Raw genomic sequence first — 21,799 nt, forward strand, 5'->3', positions numbered from 1 at the left:
AGCCCATAGACCAGAACGATGATTTTAACATGAGAGAAAAAATATTTACTCTGAAATCTTTCCAATCTTTAAGATTAGACCTGCATGACTGCAATAAAAAAATCTTAAAATCCACCATAAAGCACAAGATAGCATGTTAAATTCTATTTTAAGTACTATGCCATGAAGCTAAAAACAGGCTTGCTCACATTCAGAAACCCAAATCCAAAATGAATTGCTTTGGCTGTGCACTGACACAACTCCATTTCTCCTCAAGCCAAACAACTCTTACCTGTTAGGTTTTTTTCATTCCTATTTTTAAGTGAAACTCCAACATTAATGCTGAAGAGGTTACAATAAATGTGGTAATTATTTAAAAAAAAAAAAATCAATACAAGTTCTTAAGAATTTTCAACCAAGAAGCAAAGAATAAGACCCTCTCCTTCATGGAAACATCATGGAAGAATCTTTAATATACAAGTATATCTATTAAGTGAGAAAAACTAAGTTGTAGGCTATTTGTATAGTATAATCCCATTTATGCTTTTAGGATGTACATATACATTCACTTAAATACTGAGTTCCTTCTATAAGCCTGTTTTGTTCTGAACTAGACATATACACACACAACAAATTACAAATATTATACAGACATACACATTTAAATGCCCATGCAGAGAAAAACTGAATAGAAGACCAGACACAAAAGGTCACATATTATATGATTCCACTGATACGTAATGTCCAAAATATGCAAATCTACAGAGACAGAAATAGATTAGTGAGGTGGGGAGATGGGAATGATAGCTGAAGGATACAGGGTTTTTGAGGTGAAAAAAATATTCTAGAACTGATTGTGGTAGTGGTCGTACAACTTTGTGAATATAACAAAAACCATGTAAGTGTACACTTTAAATAAGTGAACTGTATGGTATACAAATTATATCTCAAAAAAGTTCTCCTCACACACCTAAAAAATAGACAGCTACACACCAAAGTGATTGCCCATAGGAGAGAGTGAAGACAATGAGGCCTTTCAATTTTTACTCTGTTTACTGCTACATCATTACAATGAGAAAAGTACTCATTTATTATCTGTGTCTGTATACCTTAAAAGAATGTAAAAAGTAAACCTAAAATAGTCCTTCATAAATTATTCTGAATTTAAAGTTATTCAAGCTCATCTAAGAAGCAGCATGAGAAAGTGAGATACGACCCTATCCAAGAACATATCAAACCTAGACTGTCATACAGACATAAGCATCAGCCCCCCCCCCGACAAACAAATCGTGAACATAATTTGTTCATTTGACAAATATACATTAAGCACCTACTGTGGTAGGAGAGAATGAAGTGGTATACAAACAGAACATTAGCCAAGAAAGAGAAGCAAACTAACAGCTCTAGCTTTAAGTTAAGAATTTTTGCTATATAGTTGAGGAGACAAAATACACACACAAAGTGGACTGGGGTCAGGATATAGAAAATCTTGAATACCAGACAGAGCTAAGACTTAATACTGTTTTTGACAGAAAGCCATTGAAAGTGTTTATAGGGGCTAGCCAGTTAACTCACTTGGTTAGAGCACAGTGTTATAACACCAAGGACAAGGGTTTGGATCCCCACACCAGCCAGCCACCAAAAAAATAAGTAAAAGAAAGTTTTTAGAGACAGGAGTAACAGGATGAAAGAAACATTTTGGTGAAATTAACCTGGTAACCAAAGGGGGAAAACTGAAAGCAGAGCATAACAGAAAAGGTAAGAAAGAGATGAAGTTTTCAAAAATAGGAACATTTGCAACAATCCTGTGATAGTTATTAACATTTCAATTCCTAGTTAATGTTCGAAGGGTTTGTTTGTTTTGTTTGCTTGATCTAAGGAAAAACAGAAAAGGAAAAATGTGGTTTCTTCATTTTGTTGAATTTTATAAGTTCCTGGCAAATGAAGGCCTACCAGAAAATTCTGAGAGGAGGATTCTAAAGAAGTATCTTTTCATGTGACACCACTGAAACCAAGGCTAGAGGGAATCAAAACCAATGGGAGTTCCACAATATCTAACATGGAAGGGGAAGTATAGTCACAAACATCTAGCAATAAGAGTAGAAAAAGTGCAATGGCATTTAGTACTACTTCTGAAATTCATGGTACAAGACAACTAAGTACCTTAAAATTTCTCTATTGCCTATTTCAAAAAAATTCCTAATGATAAACTTTGTTACACAAACACAGATATAGGTGAAGACCGAATTCTAACAAATCAAATTTAGAGTATGAACAATTTCACACTCTTAATTTCATCTACTGTTCCTTCTACAGTGCAGTACATTTCAGATGTTGCACACATGTGCATTTTTTAATTGGTTAACCATAAAGGTTCCTTCTTAAAATAGAAAATGCTTTCATTGCCTATGTAACCTTTCTATAACCAGCTCCTTGAAACAATGTTACCTACCAATTTATAAATGAGTAAAGCAAATTCTCATTTCTACTTTCTCTGTATTAATGTTCAGTACAGTTTTAACATGCCAGTTAAAAAATGATAAGCATCTAAATAAGGCACCAAAACTTGTAATATTTGATTATTGATATAATTTCCAAAATCAAACATACTTTTAAAGTAACTTATACATGCTATTTGATCATCTGTTTCATATTTTATCAAACACTCTGATTCAGAAGCAATGTTTACTTACATTTTGTAAAATCTATCACTGTCATCATTTAATAATCCTATCTGACATGTTTACAGAAACAGAAACAATAAAGGTACAACAATGAACAAATTTATTTCACTCATAACACTTTATCTAATCAAATAACTATTATTGTTCTCTAAAGCACGAAAAAGGTCATATCAATATATTTAGTTAAAACATTTGCAAACTTTCATACAAAGCTGTTTGTCAAGGCATTGTTTAAAATAGCAAAAAAGTAGAAATAATCTAATTGTCTAAAGAGAGACTAGCTGAATAAAGTACAGTATAACCTTTCAAATGACCATGTAGGCCTATATTTTCTAACCTGAAAAGAAGCCATGAAAATAGCAAATTACAAATAAAAAAACAATATGATCTCTTTTTGTGGATATACATACACATATATTCAAAGAGAGAAAGTCTAAATGGATAGATACCCAGATGTTAATCATGGTACTTCTGAGTGCTAGGACTACAGGTGCTTTTTATTTTTCTACATGCTTTTCAATATTCTCTAAAATTTTCCCAAGTAAAATGATATTTGCAAAAATTAACATGTATAATTCCAACTAACAAACTCCAAACTTTTTGCAAAGAAGGTTGCAAAAAGCCCAAGGAATATCCAAAAATTCCCTGGCATGGAGGAAAAAAGAAAGTATTAGCAACATCATAACTGGAATTCTTTGTGAGCTAGGCACACTAGAGGACTCCAAGACTGCCACGCCACCTTTAAGAAGGCCCACAGTACAGGGATTTGAAATCACAAGACCTAGGTTCAAGTCCCTGCAACTTTTATTTGTACAACCTTGGACTGGTCACTTATCCTTTCTGGGTTCACTCTACCTATCTATAAATGCGAGTTATTACTTGCCTGTCCTACCTCAAAGAACTGTTGGAAAGATCGAATACAATGTGATACATTATGAACGGCAAAGTACTATATAAGTTATTATTATTCAAACACTAAAGAAAATAAGATGCTTAATGCCAGAGCTGAATACTTCAGAAAACACTACAATCAATTCTATGAAGTAACGAACCAAGATTTTTTGTTTTTTAAAGGCTACATCTCATAATAAACACCCAGTTTTTCTGAGACTTAGATACTTCTTCCCATTCCCACTACAATACCATAAGCCATTTTATTTCCTTATCCCTAGTTACCAGCAAGAAAGAGTACAAATCACACTGAACTCAAAAGCCTCAGCAAGAACCCTGGAGCAGCACATTGATGGAATTCACCAGGAGAAACCCAAGGTTAATCAGCTATGGACTCTCCACTAAGCACTACTGCAATCAACTGGGATTTAAAAGAGACTCTTTGAAGAGAAAGACAATGCAAATCACCCAGCAGAAAACAGTAGGAAAAGAAAGCGGTATTTCAAAACAATTATATTTATGAAATACTTAAAAACTAAAGTATTTTATTAATTGCTTTTAAATACTATTCATAAAAATGGTGAAATAAAACAAAAATCATCTAAATGTGACACATGACAAAAACAAGCTGTGGAGATTCAAATCAAATCCATGAATAAATTGCCAGATTTACTTGACTCTATCTGAAATATAAGCAGACAAACTACACCACAAAGATCAAAACTAAGTGGCTATTTCTTGAAAATAAAAAAGGAGAATACAACAACAGAATTTACTGACACATTTATAGATACTTTTAAAAGTATGGTTTCTCTTCCCATTGAATTCCATTATTTACTCTACTAAAATCATGATGAACATCTTCCCTCCCACTATTTCTCTTGTGCGTTAAAATGGCAATATAACTTGGTTTGAGTTTTAATGCAAAAAATATTTGTCTAACAAAAGTATTTTAAGAGAAGCTACAAGAAGCTGTCAGATTAACTACTGAGATCATCTGGACATCACACCCTCCTGCTTTTAAGTTCATGAAGATAATAAAATACTCACCCTTCACTTTCTTACAAATGCCATTTATAGTGTATTCCCCTAATGAAAAATTAAACCTTTCATAGACAAACGTGCACTGAGAACTCATTTTGATATGTATGACTCACTTATTTTATTGGCTATATCTTGAAGTGTTGCAGCCGCACTATTCCTATAGAGGATACAGATCTACTTGGTTTTCCCATCTGATCTTTGCAAATTTGTTATAGATTTAAAGGGACTCACTAAAAGGGCCATGAGAAAAATAAGTATGAATACAATCTATAGCAAAATGAAGTGTGGGGATTCACTAAAAGGGCCATGAGGAAAATAAGTATGAATACAATCTATAGCAAAATGAAGTGTGGGCTGTGAACTAAGATAACGAAAAAGTCACTGTATTTACTCCAAGCCTCATATTTGGAAGTACTGTGTTTCTATTTAAAATTTCAAAAAATCAAGGTTTTTCTTAATTCTTACTCTGAATTTTCCTGCCTTACTAGCAATGTCCGCTATTTACCTCTAAAAACCAAAACAAACAAGAAACTCTCAGAAAATATCATTTCTGAAAAGAGTATCTTCCAAACTTTACTACATAGAATATATATACACTTTTTCGAATAACTATGGTAGGCGTTCCTGAGAAACCTCCCCCATCCCCCCTACCAAAAAGAACAACAAATCTAACTACAATGCAGGATTAACAAATTTTTAACACAGCTATCACCAGCTAGGCAATTTATCACTGCTCCTCAAAGTCTCAGCACACATAACAACATGTTGAAACAGTTATAATTTGAAAAATTATACAACAGGAACATAAAAGTAGAAAACAATTCCTCTGGTAAAACTCCAAGTAGATTTTGAAGAGAGCAAAACAGGAGACCAATTTTAGAAAAATAACACTTCCCCAAGTGTCCTGTGTTTATCTGATACTGGCTCATTTTTGTAAAGAGAAACTTTACCTAACAAGACTCACACCAGGGATCTGATCTATCCCCACAGGCACTTTCTTAAAATGAGAAAGAACAAAGAAGGAAACCTCCCAGCATGTGCTTTCCATACTAGTTTCTTTGGACAGCATCAAGAGTGACAATATAGCCCGCACAAGCTTTTCAGATTTACTCGATGGTCCATGTATAACAGAACTAATTAGCTATCATTCAAAAGGACTCCCAACAAAATAAATATTAGAAGGCAAAGATCGCAGAAACATAGTGACTATATTTTAAGGGAAAAATCTATAGAAAACATGTGTCTTAAAGTAGTGTACTCTTTATTTCAATAGTTAATTATCTCCAAATATTCAAATTCCTTACGCTTTCTCATTTCAGACAATAGTTTGAAACTGGAAAAAACAAACTACCCATTTTAAATCAGCCCTCCCTTAAAGTTGTAATTAGAAGTCAATTTAAAAAGAATGACACTCAAAGCCAATACCTTAACATATAAATCTTGGAATGTTAACACTGCAAAGTTATTAGGAAAAACGTCTTTCAGTGAGGCTTGTCCACAGAAAAACCCTCCAGAAACAAACCTGGCGTCTGTGTTTCTAAAAGCTGCCGTTTCATTGTAACGGAAAAAATTTTAAAGCAATTTTTGTTAACTAAAAAAAGACTCTCCCCAAAGATGTACAATTGAATATCCCAATCTCCACTCTGACAGAGATGTCAGTTCTCTGGGTCGGGATATAACCAGCTCCTTGGTTCACACACAGGAAGCCACAGAGAAGGGAATATCGCATTCGGAGCCTCGAAATAATACGCGTTAGTTAAGAACTGCTTGCTACTAAACCAAAATTATCCAAGCGGAGCCCCACTTGTCACAATCCAATCATAAGGGTTCCACCCCCCTCCCCCAGCTGCTTATGTAGTGGTATATCTGCCTCCGTAAAGAAGCCATCATCAGGTAAAGATTGGGGTGGGAGAAAACGCGGGGAAAGGGGCCACCCTTTCATCTAATTTCGCGAGGCGTGAGTAATTGGTACAGTTGAGAGGAACGGAGGAACGTTCTATTTATTGGGGGTTGGAGTAGGAAGAGGGGAGAATTTCGTTCAAATCAACATGGCCAGCAAGATGTCCCTACAAACAAAAGGCAACGGGGGGATATAAACACGAACCATTCACCTCCATCAGCCATAGCATCGCCATCATGGTGTGTGCAGAGACCCCCAAGTCTCCTCTCACCCTGCATACCAGCCAAAGCAAGAGAAGGGAGAGAGGGAGCTGCCTCCCACACTCCCCCCTCCCACTCCCCGCTTCCAAATACACACTTTTAGAGGGAGGTTATCCCTCCGGTTGCCCGGAATCCGAAAGAAAGAGTAACGTCCCGCCCAGGCATGCTCCCCCCGCTACCTCTCAGCCGAACACCAAAGCCGGCCCGAGGCTCGCTAAACTTTACCGGAGCTTCTCCCCACATCCCCACCCCACCGCCCCAGGATCGCGCCTCCCACAAACGGGGCACCCCGGACGCCTCCTGACAGGCAGGCAGCCGGGGACAGCCGAGTCCGGGGCGGGGGCGGCAGGGATCCACAGAGGGGCGGGGCGGCCGGAGCCAAGTTCCCGGGGGTCTGAGAGCGCCTGACAGGAGCCCGGGACTGCAAAGGAGGAAGAGGAAGCGGCGGCGGGGAGCTTTCCCAATCCCCCCTACAAGAACACCCTGCCCCCAGTCCCAGCCCTCCATGGGGGGCGGGGAGGCTGACTGCAAGGTGAGGGAGCCGAGCTCTGGGGACAGCCGCAGCCCCAACCTCCAGACTCCCGGTCTCTTCCTCCACCACCCCCGCCAGAGGCGCCCACAACAATAACACGCCGGGGACGACCCGTCAGCGCCCCCGAGGCACCCGGGGCCCGCGGCCCGCCGCAGCTGGGCCCCCTCTGCTGGAGCTGGGCGCATCTCTCCTCCCTACAACTCCAGGCCCGAGTGGAGTCAGGCCCGAGCTACCCCCCAGGGTCGGACCCATCCCCCCCGGCACCAGCGGCGCCGTCTCCGCGGCCGAATATTAGAAGTGAATTCGAGCTGCGCTTTACCTTTAGTTCCGCACTGTCCGCCATCTTGCGTCTGTCAGCGCAAGCGTAGTGAACCTCGCTGGGGGCCGCCGCTAGGCCCTCCCCTCTAACCGGCCTGGTCCCGCCTCGGCCCGCCCCTCCACCTTCTCGGCCCGCCCCCGACCTCCACCCCGCTCCGGGCGCTTGGAGTCCCGCCCCGGGCACGTACAGCTGCGAGACAGGCACGTACTATTTAAATAATGGCGCCAAGCGGCGAGGTTTGACAGTTACTCCCCACTCGGTCTCCCCGCCCCCATTCTCGCCCGGCCATCGCCTCCAGAGCGAGAGGGTTGCTGGCCTGAGCCCCTCCCCTGCTCTGTCCGCCGAACTCCTCTGCAAAGCTTCCATACCTACAGTCACAGAAACAGTAATGCTCCCCTCCCCCAATCAGCAAGGCTTTTGCAGCACCTGCTACCTGCCCAGGCTACGTGTAGGCTAAAAATAACACGTAACGTTTAAGGAGCACTTGATGTAGCGTTTCGAGGTTTATTGGCTCAGATCCTCCTCATGATAACGAGGGGAGGTAGGCAAGGAGCTTATAATTCCCATGTATATATTCAGAAATGAAAGCTCATAGAGGAAAAGTGACTTGGCCAGTCGAATACTTAACAGGGGTGCCTATGACAAAATTCTGAAAACGTCCATTTGTTAACTTTTCTGTTTCACCGAGTATTTATTTAGTGACTACTGGCCCTATGCTAAGGGCTATACGTACCTACATTGGGAAATTAGACAAGATCTCCGCCCTCCTGTAGTTCTCTAATGGAAGAACAAACAGATGAACTAATAAAGATACAATTACAAATGGTGATGAATTCCTGAAAGGATAAAAGGACCAGTGAGAGAGAAAAAGAGTTTGTGTACTTAATCCTTGGAGGGCTTTCTGCACTAAATTGACATTTAAGTAGACCTGACAGAAGGATTTTTTCACTCCTTTTCTTCTCTACTAAAAGCTTCCTATACCTCCTCCCCAACCTCTATTTTTTACTGACCAACTTTGCCTCATACCTCATGGAAAAAATAAAAGATATCAGACGTTGAACTCCCTTATCTTCTCCCCATCAAAACTACTCTTATGTGCAAAGTAACATTTGGGTTACAATGAATGAAGTATCATTCCCTTCCTATGAAGGCCAGTCCCTCCACAAGTGACCTGGATTCCTTTCACTCCCACGTTCCTAAAGATTTTACTCCTGTAATTACCTCTCCTTCCAACATCATTAGTTTTTTCTTTCTCAATTGAATTACTCCTATCAGCATATAAACATACTGAAATTCCTCCCATTTAAATAAACTTTCCTTGATTCCCAAATCGCCTCCAGCAACTGCCCTATTTATCTACTCCCTTCACTGCATAAATTCTCAGAAAGGTTTCTCTACAGTGCTTGTTCCCACTTCCTCACTTCTCAAACTTCCTCACTTCTCAACTTACCCTGATCCAGCTTTGGCTTCCATCATCGCTTATCAAGATTACTAATGATCTCCCTGTTTTCAAAGTCAATTGCCAATATCTATTCATATCTAAATTGACCTCTCAGCAGAATTGCAAGCAATTGACTTGCTTCCTTTCTCTTGAAACACTTTTTCCCTTCATCTTCCCTCCACATCACACTGTCCTGATATTCCTGTCCCCTCACTGGGCCTCCTTTTCAATATCCTTTGCTAATTTCTCCTCTTTGGCTTAATCTTTAAATGTTGGACTGCGCCAGGTCTCAGTCCTTGCGCTTTTCTCTGTTATATCACCAGGTGATCTCATTCAACTCCCTGACTTCAAGTCTATAAGCTGATGACTTTCAAATTTCTCTCCAGCCTAGACTTCTCCACCAAAACCCAGATTCACAAATCCAATTGGCTACTTAACATCCCTACTTCATGTCTCATAATCATCTCAAACTCATCATGTCAAAGAGAGCTCTTGATTTTACCCCAAATCTTGTTCCTTTCCCAGTATTCTCAGTGGATGGCGCCGTCATCTACCCAGGTATCCAAACCAAAAATCTGTAAAACATCCTTGATTTCTCTCTTTCATTCTCTTCCAACATCCTACTCATCAGCCACTCTAGCCGACTATACCTCTAAAGCATATCCCAATATCCCAAGTCAGCCCATTTCACTGCCTCTCCACTACTATCCTCCAATAATGCCCACCTTGGCACCCATTCCAAGCTGCCACAGTCTTACACCTACACTGCTGGGAAAGATACCCAACTGATAGGGACACAATATGATTTTCATGGTCCTAGGCACTTTTGCCTTCTTGGACCTTGTGGTATAATAAAAAACATGTTTGGTCTTTTTCTCCAGTTTCTGGCACAGAGCTCCTAAAACCCTTGAAATTTCTAGGAGTGACTTTTATTATTCATAACAAGCTCCTTTCAATCATACCTGAGTTTATGCTAATGAGGTGACAAAAGTGGGGAGGCCTAGAGAGCATCAGGTTGGGGGCTATTCACCACAAAGATTGGTCAGCCTGACCCACCTCACACCCACCTCTGGGGAGAGGATAGGGCCGAAAATTGGGTTATAAAAACTCTTCAACAAGAGGTTCAAAGAGGTTCTGGGTTGTTGAAGAGAAGGGAAGGGTGAGAAGGCATGGAAGCTCTGCACACCCTCCCTCTATACCTTGCCCTATCCATCTCTTCCATTTGGCTGTACGGAGATGCAGCCTTCAGAAAGACAAAATTACAACAAATTTAGTTTAAATATCTTTATGGCTTTATTTGTGATTCTAGAATCAGGCAACACTTCGTTGCATATAGTAGTATGAGTTTTCCCATGAGCTGAGTAGAGGAGTTTGGTTTTATTGACAGAGAAGAGCTTAAGAAAGCAGAAACAAAGAACAAAGAGCATATCAGTCCTTTCAAAGTTGCTTCCTTTGTAAGGATGAAAGCAGAGAGAACTTCATCATAATGCCGATTGAAACTGGCCTGTTTGGAAATTTGGCTGTTATCTCTCGCCCGATTTCTTGAAAGATCAGATAAGAAAGATCAGATAAACAACTTAGTTTCAGCTTTCTGACATGGAACTTTAGCATGAATGACTCCATTTTGGTTTGGTCTGTCAGGCCTAGTATAAGAGTTCAGTCCAAATCAATGGCCTCCTATAGGTTTTAACATAACCTGAGTTCTGTGAGTCATTCTAGCAAATTATCAAAACTGAGGAAGGAATTATAGAAACCCTTAAATTTATAACTGGTCAATCAGAAGTATAGGTTGTTCAAGGAATTTATGACTGGTGTGTAAAGGGAGGGCAGTCTTATGGGACTGAGCTCTTAACCTGTGGGGTCTGTACTAATTCCTAGAGTCAGTGTCATAATTGAATTGAATTGTAGGACACTCAGTTGGTGTCAGAGAATTGGAGAACTGGTATGGAAAGTCAACATGTATTTGGTGTCAGAAAGAACATCAGAGGTGCCTTCTTCCATAAAAAACACTAAAAATTACATTTTACAACTGCATTGGTATGAAGACTAATGTAATCCAAACTGACTACGCTCAATTATTTTTTCTGGCTTTAAAAGATTTAAAACATTGTTGTGGAAATATTGAAAACTGTTGTGGTTCTCACCCAATACACACAAAAATAACTTAAAATGAATCATAAACTTTAATATGAGCTAAAACCATAAAACCCTTAGAAGAAAATTTACAGGTAAAGCTCTATGACTTTGGATTAGGCATAGCCTTCTTAGATATGGATCACACAAACATTGTTTATGAATGATAGAGCCACCCTGGAAAATAGTTTGGCAATTCCTTTGAAAACAAAATTACTAAGTCATATGAAACCGTATGATTTAGCAACTACACCCGTGGGCATTTATCCCAGAGAAACAAAGCATTTTCACACAGGAGGTTGTAAAAGAATGCTCATAGCAGCTTTAGTTATAAAGGCCCCAAATCTTCTTCAATGGGCAAATGGCTAAAACTGTGATATATCCATACCATGGAATACTATTCAGTAATAAAAATGAATATACACCACAACTTGGATAAACCCCAGGAAAATTATGCTTAGTGAAAAAAAAATCAATCCCCAAAGGATATATACCACATGATTCCATTTATATAACATTTATTAAGTAACATAATTACAGAGATGGAGAATAGACTAGTGGTTGTACAGGGATTAGGCATGGATGGAGAGGATCGGTGTTACCACTGTTAATTTCTTGGCCTTTGACATTATGCTGTAGTTGCATAGGATGTTAACACTGGGAGAAGTAGGGGGAAGGGTGTATGTGACTTCACTGAACATTTATTTTGCAAGAGACTCTACAATTATTTCAAGATGAAAAGGGGTGTGTGTGTATATAGATGTATACATATGTGTGTTTACATATATATGAATAATGTAGACTCGAAATTTGCAGAGAGAGGGACATCAGCAAATGACAGAGTAAGCAGCTCCAAACTCCCATATCTCCACAGAAACATTTAGCAAACAACCAGAAACTGTCAGAAATGGTAGAAAATGGTCATAACCCTCTCTCTGACTCTTCAGCAGTTTTAACAGCCTACATTTCCAGGACGTGATCCTGGTCCCTGTTTGTAGAGGGAGTAGAACCAACCTTATTCACAATTATTGTGTTTGTCTATTCTAACCTGTCTGGGGGTTACCTGAAAGACTGATGCAAGGCGCTTATCTCTCTTTCACCTAACCTGGAACCAACTGCAGAGAAGCATTGCTCCAAACAGTTGTAAGACAAACAAGCAAACTCCAACTGCTGGGGCCATAGGTTGGAGCTGGTACGTAGAATAGCCCACCTAAAGCCTGTGAGTAAAAGCCAGGGAAAGACATGTCTTGAGATATTAATTAGGGCATTCAAATTACAAAGTACTTCTGTATACAGGGGAATTTAGAAAGTCAGGCATATGCCTGGGACAGGATGCGTATTCAAGGATGACCTGAGAAGACCCTAAGATTCCACCACTGGCTGATATATAGGCTCAGTGCAACTAGGAAGTGAAGGCTGAAAGAGACTTTTTAATGGCCTGACTCAGTGTAGGCATGCTCCTTCAAAGAGTCAAACCTCAAAAATTGGGAAAGAGTTTTTTTTTAATGCCCAGTGTTCAAAGAAATCTCAGTAAAAACACTGGCCGAATGCAAGCTAAGCCTTCAATAATCAAGAACAGCAAACTCTGGGGAAAGTAAAAATTAGTTTTCCACAGATAACACAGTGTAACATTCCATGTCCAGTTTTCAACAACAACAACAGAATTACAAAGCATACAAAGAAATAGAAAAATATGGCCCATTCATTGGAAAAAATAAATAGAAACCATTCCTGAGTAAGTTCAGAAATTAGACTTACTAGACAAAGACATGAAGTGACTGTCTTAAAAATACTCAAAGAACTAAAAAATATCATGGACAAAGAACTAAGGAAACCAGAAAAACTATGTAAGAAAAAAATGAGAATATCAATAAGAAATAGAAATTATTAAATGGAACCAAATCAAAATTCTAGAGCTGAAAAGTATAATAACTAAAATGAAAAATTGACTAGAGAGGTTCGAGAGCAGATCTGAGCAGGCAGAAGAAAGAATCTGTGAATTTAAGGATTAGATAATTGCAATTATATAGTATGAGAAGAAGAAAGAAAATGAAGAAAAGTAAACAGAACCTAAGGGACCTACTGACGCCATCAAGTGGGCCAATACACACATTATAGGAGTCATGGAATGAAAAGAGAGAAGGGGACAGAATATTTGAGGAAATAATGGCCAGAGACTTTCCAACTTTGATGAAATACATGAGTCTACACATCTAAGTTGCTCAATATGCTGCAAATAGGGTAACCTAATAGAGATTCATGGGACATAGTATAGTCAAATTGTCAAAAGTCAAAAGGAAGAATCATGAAAGCAGCAAGAAAGGAACAATTTATCATATGCAAATATCCTCAATAAGATTAACAGCTGATTTGTTATCAGAAACCACAGACACTAGAAAGCAGTGGGGTGGCATATGTGAAGTGCTGAAAGAAAAAAAAACTGTCAAGCAAGAATTCTATATCCAGCAATACTACCCTTTAAGAATGAAGGAAAAATTACGATATGCAAAGATAAATATAAGATAAGAGAGTTTGTTACTAATAAACCTGCCCTATGAGAAATGCTAAAGGGAATCCTTCAGGCTGAAGCGGAAGGAAGTTAGACAGTAACTCAAACCCATGTGAAGAAATAAAAAAAACTGTTAAAGGTAACTACCTAGGTGAATACAAAAGTCAGTATTATTTTAATTTTGGTTTGTAACAGCTCTATTTTTTTTTCTATATGACTTAAAAAGAAAATGCACAAAATACTTATAAACTTATGTTAGTGGGCACACAATGTATAAAGATGCAATCTATGACAATAACAATACAAGGGAGAAGGACAGAGATATAGGAGAGCAGAGTGTTTGAATATTATTAATGAAATTCTGTTAGTACTATTCAAACTAGTTTGCTATAAGTTTGAGATGATAATTGTAATTTCCAAGGTAACCACTAAGAAAATCACTAAAATATATACATAAAAGGAAAGAAGAAAGGAATCAATTGGAACACTATAAAAAAAAAAGAAATTAACCAAATTAAAAAAATAGAAAAGAAAAAGCAATAATGGAAGAATTGAATGAATGAAATTGAATGAAGAGCATATAAAACATATAGAAAAAATAGTTAAATGGCAGAAGGAAGTCATTCCTTATCACTTATTACTTTAAATTACTAGTAAATAGATTAGATTCTCCAATTGAAAGGCAGATCTTGGCAAAATAGATTTTAAAAAACATGATTCATCTACATGTTGTCTACAAGAAAACACTCTTTAGATACAAAGATACAAAGAGGTTAAAAGTAAAAGGATGGAAAAAGATATTACATGCAAATAGTAACCAAAAGAGAGCTGGGGTGACTATATTATTATCAAACAAAATAGATTTTAAATCAGGATATTTTATAAGAGTAAAAGAAGGACACTTTAAAGGTTTGTGATAAAAGGACATAATAAAAATTTCAATTCATGTCTCAGTAAGTTCAGACTGCTAAAACAAATTACCATGGACTGGCTGGCTTATAAACAACATAAATTTATTTCTCGCAATTCTGGAGACTGGAAGGCCTAGATCAAGGCACTGGCAGGTTTGGTATCTGGTGAAGGCTCACTTCCTGGCTCATAGATGACCATTTTCTCACTGTGTCTTCACATGGCAGAAAGGGTGACAGAGTTCTCTGGAGTCTCTTTTATAAGGGCACTAATTCCATTCACCTCCCAAAGGCACCACCTCCTAATACCATCACATTGAGAGTTAGGATTTCAACATATGAATTTTGGAGGTACACATTCAGTGCACAACATCAAGAAGATATAACAAATATAAACATATGTGTACCTCATGAAAGAACCCCAAAATATTTGAAGCAAGTGTACATGGAACATTCTCCAAGATAGACTGAATGTTAGACCATAAAGCAATTCTTAATAAATTACAAAATATTACAATCATACAAAGTATCTTTTTCAAACACAATGGGATGAAATCACAATGGAATAAACTCAGTTTTCCTTTCCTAACAGAAGGAAACTGGAAAATTCACAAATATGTGGAAATTAAACAATGCACTCAAACATCCAATAGATCAAAGAGGAAACTGCAAGGGAAATTAGAAAATATCTTGTGATAAGTGTAAACAAAAATCCAACATACCAAAACTTATGGGATTCAGTGAAAGAATGCTCAGAAGGAAATTTATATCTGTACATGCCTACATTTAAAAAAGAAGAAAGATCTCAAATCAATAACCTATTTATACACCTTGATGAACAAGAAAAGAAGAGCAAACTAAACAGAAGATAGCAAAAGGAAGGAAATAATAAAGATTGCAGTGGAAATAAATGAAATAGAGAGTAGAAAAACAATAGAGAAATATCAATGAAACCAAAAGTTGGCTCTCTGAAAAGGTCAACAAAATTGACAACTCTTTAGCTAGATAGACTAAGAAAAAGAGAGAACACTCAAATTACTATAACCAGAAATGAGGTTTAGCTGGTTAGCTCACTTGGTTAGGGTATAGTGTTGGTAACACCAAGGTCAAGGGTTTGGATCCCTGTACAAAAAAAGAGAGAGAGAGAGAAAGAGAAAAAAAGAAAGAAAGAAAGAAAGAAAGAAAGAAAGAAAGAAAGAAAGAAAGAAAGAAAGAAAGAAAGAAAGAAAGAAAGAAAGAAAGAAAGAAAGAAAGAAAGAAAGAAAGAAAGAAAGAAAGAAAGAAAGAAAGAAAGAAAGAAAGAGATAGAAAGAAAGAGAGAAAGAAAGAGAGAAAGAAAGAAGAAGAAAGAAAGAAAAGAAAGAAAGAAAACAGAGTAGACATTATTACCAACTTCATAGAAATAAAAAAGATTATAATAGAATACTATGAACATCTGTACTCTAACAAATCAGATAACCTAGATGAAATAAACAAGTTCCTAGAAACAATCTACCAAACTAACTCATGAGGAACCAGGATATCTTGAATCATTAATAAAAAAACTTCCAATAAAGAAATCCCAGAACCAGATGGTTTCATCGGAGAACTCTACCAAACATTTAAAGAAGAATTCAAATGAATTCTTCTCAAATTTTCTCAAAAATTGAAGAGAGGTAATACTTCCTAACTCATTTTGTGAGATAAGCATTAGCCTGATTCTGAAGCCAAACAAAGATACCACAAGAAAAGAAAACTACAGATCAATATCCCTTATGAATCCCTTGGTTAAACTAACTCTTAAGAATTTTATTTTTTTGATGTTATTTTAAACAAAATTATGTACTTAATTTCCTTTTCAGATTGCTCATGCTGGTAGATGGAAATACTCTTATGACTGATTTTTGTGTGTGGATTTTGTATCCTGCACCTTTGCTGAATTTGTTTATTAACTACAAGTGGCAACTTTTGTGCTGAATAATTTACCACACACACAAAAAAAAATAGTAAAACAAACAAATGAATATGTGGGATTCAGATAAAGCTGCACTTAGAGGAAAATTTATAGCCATATAATGCCTACCTAAGTTAAAAAAATTAAAAGGTTAAATAGCAATTATCTAAGTTTCCATCTCAGAATGGTATTAGGAGAACAGCACATCAAACTCAAAGGAACTAGCAGTGAGAAAATACTAAAAAGGATAGTAGAAATAAAATTTAAAAGGAAATATAGAGAGAATCAACAACACCAAAAGTTAGCTTTCTGAAAATTTTAATAAAATTGATAAATCTCTATAAGACTGATCAAGAAGAAAAAAAATGGAGAGAAATGATCATTATCAGGAATGAGCAAAGGAATATCATTACAGATCCTATAGATAATAAAAAATATAAAAGGATACTATGAACAGCTTGATTCCAGCATAGCTGATGACTTAAATGTTTCATTATGTTTCATAAAACATACAGCTTACCAAAACTGACCCAAGTAGAAATAGAAAAGGTGAATAATTCTACATCTATTAAAGAATTGGATTCACTGTTTAAAACTTTCCACCAAATTCCAGGCCCAGATGATTTCATCAGTAAGTTTTCCAGACGATTAAGGAAAAAATAGTACACAAACTCTTCCCTAAGTATAGGAAAAGAGATAGGCCTCAACTATTTTTTTTGTTTGTTTGCTTGTTTGGGGCTTTTTTTTTTTTTTTTTTGTCATACTGCAAACTTGTAATGCAATGTGATTAAACACAATATTCAAATGTTAAACTTTTCAAGCACATGAAAGTCATTTTTGGAAAGACAAACTGAGCTTTTTGTATAGCTACCTCTATATAACTTTGTAATATTTTTTCCCTCAACAATGTCTGATGCTGATCTTGATACTTGCTAGAAAGTCTGATGTAAGATAATGACATCTCAACAATAGGAGATTTAGGAGATTATCCCAATGCCCATCTTGGCCTCAACTCTTTATGAGGCCAGGATTTTGAAACAAAAACCTGACAAGGATATTATAAGAATGGAAAAATACAGACAATTCTCTCTCATTCCCATAGAGGCAAACATCTTAGGCAAAATATTAGCAAATTCAATCCAGTAATATATAAAGCATAATATGCTATAACCAAGAGGGATTTATTCTAGAGACACAAAAATTTGTTTAACATTTGAAAAGCAACTATTTCAATTCACCACATTAACAGAAAAATAGAAACATCACATGATTATGTTGATAGACGCAGAAAAAGCATTTAATAAACCTATTCATGATACTAACTCTTAACAAAGTAGCAATAGCAAGGCACATCTTTATACAATCACAAGTATCTATCAAAACCTACAGAAAACATTATAGTTAATGGTAAAATATTTAAAACATTCCTTTTGATAATGGGTATGAGACAAAGATGCCCACGATCACCACTTCTATTTAACAGTGTATTGGAAAAGCTTAGGCAGCAAAATAAAGTAAGAAAAATAAAATATCCAGGTTAAAAGGAAGAAATAAAACTGTCATTCACAGACAACATGATTGTACATGGAGAAAAGCTGGAGGAAATCTCAAGTGAATTTATTAAGTTCACCAGACACAAGGTGAGCTAACAAAAGTAAATTGTATTTCTAGATGTCATCAATAAGCAAATAGAAAATGTAATTCAGAAAAAGAGGCTAATTACAATTACATTTTTAAAAAAACAAAAAAATATCTTGGAACAAATCTAATAAAAAGGACCTGTACATGGAAAACTATTGTTCTTTGGCTGAAATTAAAGAACTAAATAAATATACAGATACTCTATTCATAGATTTGAATACTCAACATTGTAAGGATGTCAGTTCTCCACAAATTGATCTATAAATTTAATGTAATTGCAGTCAGAATCCTAGTAGGTTTGTTGTAGAAACTAATAAGCTAATTCCAACATTTATAGAAATGCAATGATTTAAGAACAGCAAATGCAATCTCAAAGGAAACAACATGCCTAGAGGCCTCACACTAATAGATATCAAGACCTGTTACAAACCTAGAGTAAAACCATTTTGATATTGGCACAAAGATAAATAGACTAATGAACAGAGGAAAGAGTCTAGAGACTCTTGGGGAAAGAATGATCCTTTCAATGAAACATATAGATTCATTGGATATTATTTAGTAAAAAATGAATCTCGAACCCCACCTCAAATTTTTTTAAAAATTTTTATTAGCATATTCATCGTTACAAATCATACTTATTCTTTATGTCCTTATCCAATCTCTCCCTTTCCCCCTCCCTCTTTTCCCCTCCCCTTCCCCCACCTCAAATTATACACAGAGAGCAATTCCAGATATTATAAATCTAAGCATAAAATGTAAAATAAATAAATATTAAATTTGTGTAAGTTAACACAGAAGATTATCTTCACAACCTTGAGGTAGGCAGATATTTTTAAAATAGGATACAAATAATGCCAACCATAAAAGGAAACATTAATAAGTTGGAGTACATTAAAATTAAAAATTTCTTTTCATTGTAAGACACGGTTAAGAGAGAGAAAAGGCAAGCCAGTAATGGGAAATGATACTGGCAATACATATGTCCAACAAAAGGACTCATCCAGAATATTGTACTAAAAGTCTACAAAACTCCTTCAAATGAATTTAACAAAATAAAAAGCAGACAACCCAATGGAAAAATTTATAAGAGACTTGAACTGGCCTGTCACTTCTTTAGCACATTCCAAATGGCCAATAGAAATATGAACGGATGCTCAACTTTATTAGTCATCAGGGAAACAGTAATTAAAACCATACTGTAACAAATTTTGTTTTTTTAAAAAAAAGATGACCAGTAAGGGGATCTTAACCCTTGACTTGATGTTGTCAGCACCACACTCACCCAATGAGCCAACTGGCCACCCCTATATAGGGATCCGAATCCGTGGCCCTGGTGTTATCAGCACCACACTCTCCTGAGTGAGCCACAGCCTGGCCCGGAAGAAAGAAAGGAACAGGTTTGGCTCAGCTTAAATGTTACTTTCCCTTAGAGGCCTTCTTATCTTAAGATAGTACCTGGTAGAGTCTATTTCACTTACAGTCCATATTTGCCCTATTTTTGGCTAACCCACGTCTAGTTCAACTCCATTATGGTAGACATCACTGAGGGAATTCCTCATTGTGGGAGTTTTGGTGAAAGGAAATGCCCAGAATGAGCCACCCAATATGGAGGCCAGAAGCTGAGGGAGCACAGCTCCCTGGTCCAGCTAGGGGGACAGGTGAGTGAGCCAAGCTCAATCAAGCAAAACCTCATTGCTGGTCCTTGGTTCTCTGTTGGGACAGAGGGACACAAGGTCAGAGATGTGGCAAGCCCAGCTCCCTGAAGCACCATCTACCCAGTGGTTCTTGGTACCTAGTCTTTTGTTCTCTCAAGATTCTAGTTCACTTTTCACATCCACACCTCCAGGCTCCCTTCGATTATAGGAACTACCAATTATCTTCAAGCAAGTTCCTTTTTTTTTTTATTTTAACTTAAGTGGGTTTTCTTACTTGCAATCAAGAATCCTGACTGATGCATTATTCTCTTGTTCATTTGTTTTATTGCACTTATCACAGTTTATAATTATTTTATTCATTCATCTACTTTGTGTGACACATACCTAAGAGTAAGTTCCATGAGGTTAGGGTTCATATCCATCTTGTTTTCCACTGTATCGCCAGCACTTAGAACAGTGCCTTACACTGAAACAGAACACAAACTCAGTAAATTCTGGATGAGTGAATGAATGAATGCCTCCTTTGCTCACCACCCTGCTATCTTGTCTGTTTCTTCACACCCATTTAAGGGGTTTTCATCTGCCATCTTTACTTTAATGCTTAACTAGACATATTTTCTGGTCAGGACATTTTAAACCAATGATGAAGAAGCCAGCGTTTAGTGAATCTAGCTTCGAGATAGGATCTAATTTCAAGATGAAAGATTAGAAAGCTGCCTCACGTTGAGACTTCTCAAATATGCCCGGATATTTACATCAACCTTTTAGTTTATAAAAAGCAGTTTAATTTTCTTTCTTACTAACATTCTTCCACTCAAAGTAGCTAATCATAACTTTAAGAGTATCCATTATTTTATTTAACTAAATTAAGCCATTTTTATTTTGAATAAAAATACTTTAATTTTTCTGAATTGACCCTCTTGCAAAACACACTATTAACTGTGGTTTTCAGTCTGTAATAGAATTGCTGAATTAAATATCAGGTAAGGAATGTGGAGAGAATAAGGAAATATTCCAATTTTAGCTTATTTTGAGTGAGTATAGCTTAATGGAAGGAACTCAATTTCAAGGATTAGGTATTTTTATCAGATTAAAGGCAAAATTAAATTTCATTTGAAGGTGAGGTCAGAATATGATGGTCTACCCTCAGGACCATGAAAATAGAGTAGCAGAAGCCCTGCTTAGAGTTAAAAACTAGACTCCGGGATATGGATAATGAAAGGTTGTTATTGCTGCTGTTGTTACCTACAGTCTATTGTAATAAACTGTCAAAACAAAAATTACTGCGGTAGTCACTAAGTTGGTTCACAAGTACCTGGGTTCTCTTTTCAATGAATCTAATAGGTGACGCTTTCCCATGCCTTTTGAGGTTAGGCATATCCATGTGATTTGCTTTGGATAAGAAAATGTTAGCAGAGATGTGTCCCTTCTAGGCAGCGCTATGGATTTATGTCATGTGCCCCCTCCCTGCTGTGGTGATTGTGGAAGCATATGTAGAAGTACAGCTTCCCTCAGCTAACCACAATGAGCAGGTGCCCCTGCTGCTGCACACTGGACATGTGGGAAAAGCAAGAAATAAACTTTTATTTTTATAAGTCATTGAGATTTGGGGTTTGTTATTAAGCATAACCTACCATATCCTGACCAATCCCTAATATGGGATGCTGCCAGAACAAAACCCTTAAAAAGTGGCATTGGCTTAGTAGTCAGGTAATGGTGATAGGGATGGTGAGCCACGTCACACACAGTGAAACATCTGGTAAAGCTGTTGCCTGAAGATGGATTATGTACCTGATGAACTTATAGCTCTATAAGAAGCAATTGGAAAACAATGTTAATTGTGTGTATTGACTGTATTTGACAAGAAGTGTGTGTGTGTGTGTCTGAGAGAGAGAGAGAGAGAGAGAGAGAGAGAGAGAGAGAGAGAGAGAGAGAGAACTAGCTGGTTTCCTTTCTTTTTTTTTTTTTTT

The 21,799-nt window shown here is 37.1% G+C and overlaps 1 protein-coding gene across 1 annotated transcript in view; it reads right to left on the reverse strand.

Annotated features, from left to right (window-relative positions):
• Positions 1-7,639, reverse strand: part of PIAS1 (protein inhibitor of activated STAT 1) — a 111,031-nt gene extending 103,392 nt beyond the window's left edge. Inside the window, exon 1 of the mRNA XM_063089712.1 lies at positions 7,610-7,639. Coding sequence (XP_062945782.1) covers positions 7,610-7,633 — 24 coding nt within the window. The 5' untranslated portion in view covers positions 7,634-7,639. The remainder of the gene's footprint in view (positions 1-7,609) is intronic.
• Positions 7,640-21,799: the final 14,160 nt, after the last annotated feature.

Source organism: Cynocephalus volans, chromosome 3, assembly GCF_027409185.1.
Source record: "Cynocephalus volans isolate mCynVol1 chromosome 3, mCynVol1.pri, whole genome shotgun sequence".
Lineage (NCBI taxonomy): Eukaryota > Metazoa > Chordata > Mammalia > Dermoptera > Cynocephalidae > Cynocephalus > Cynocephalus volans.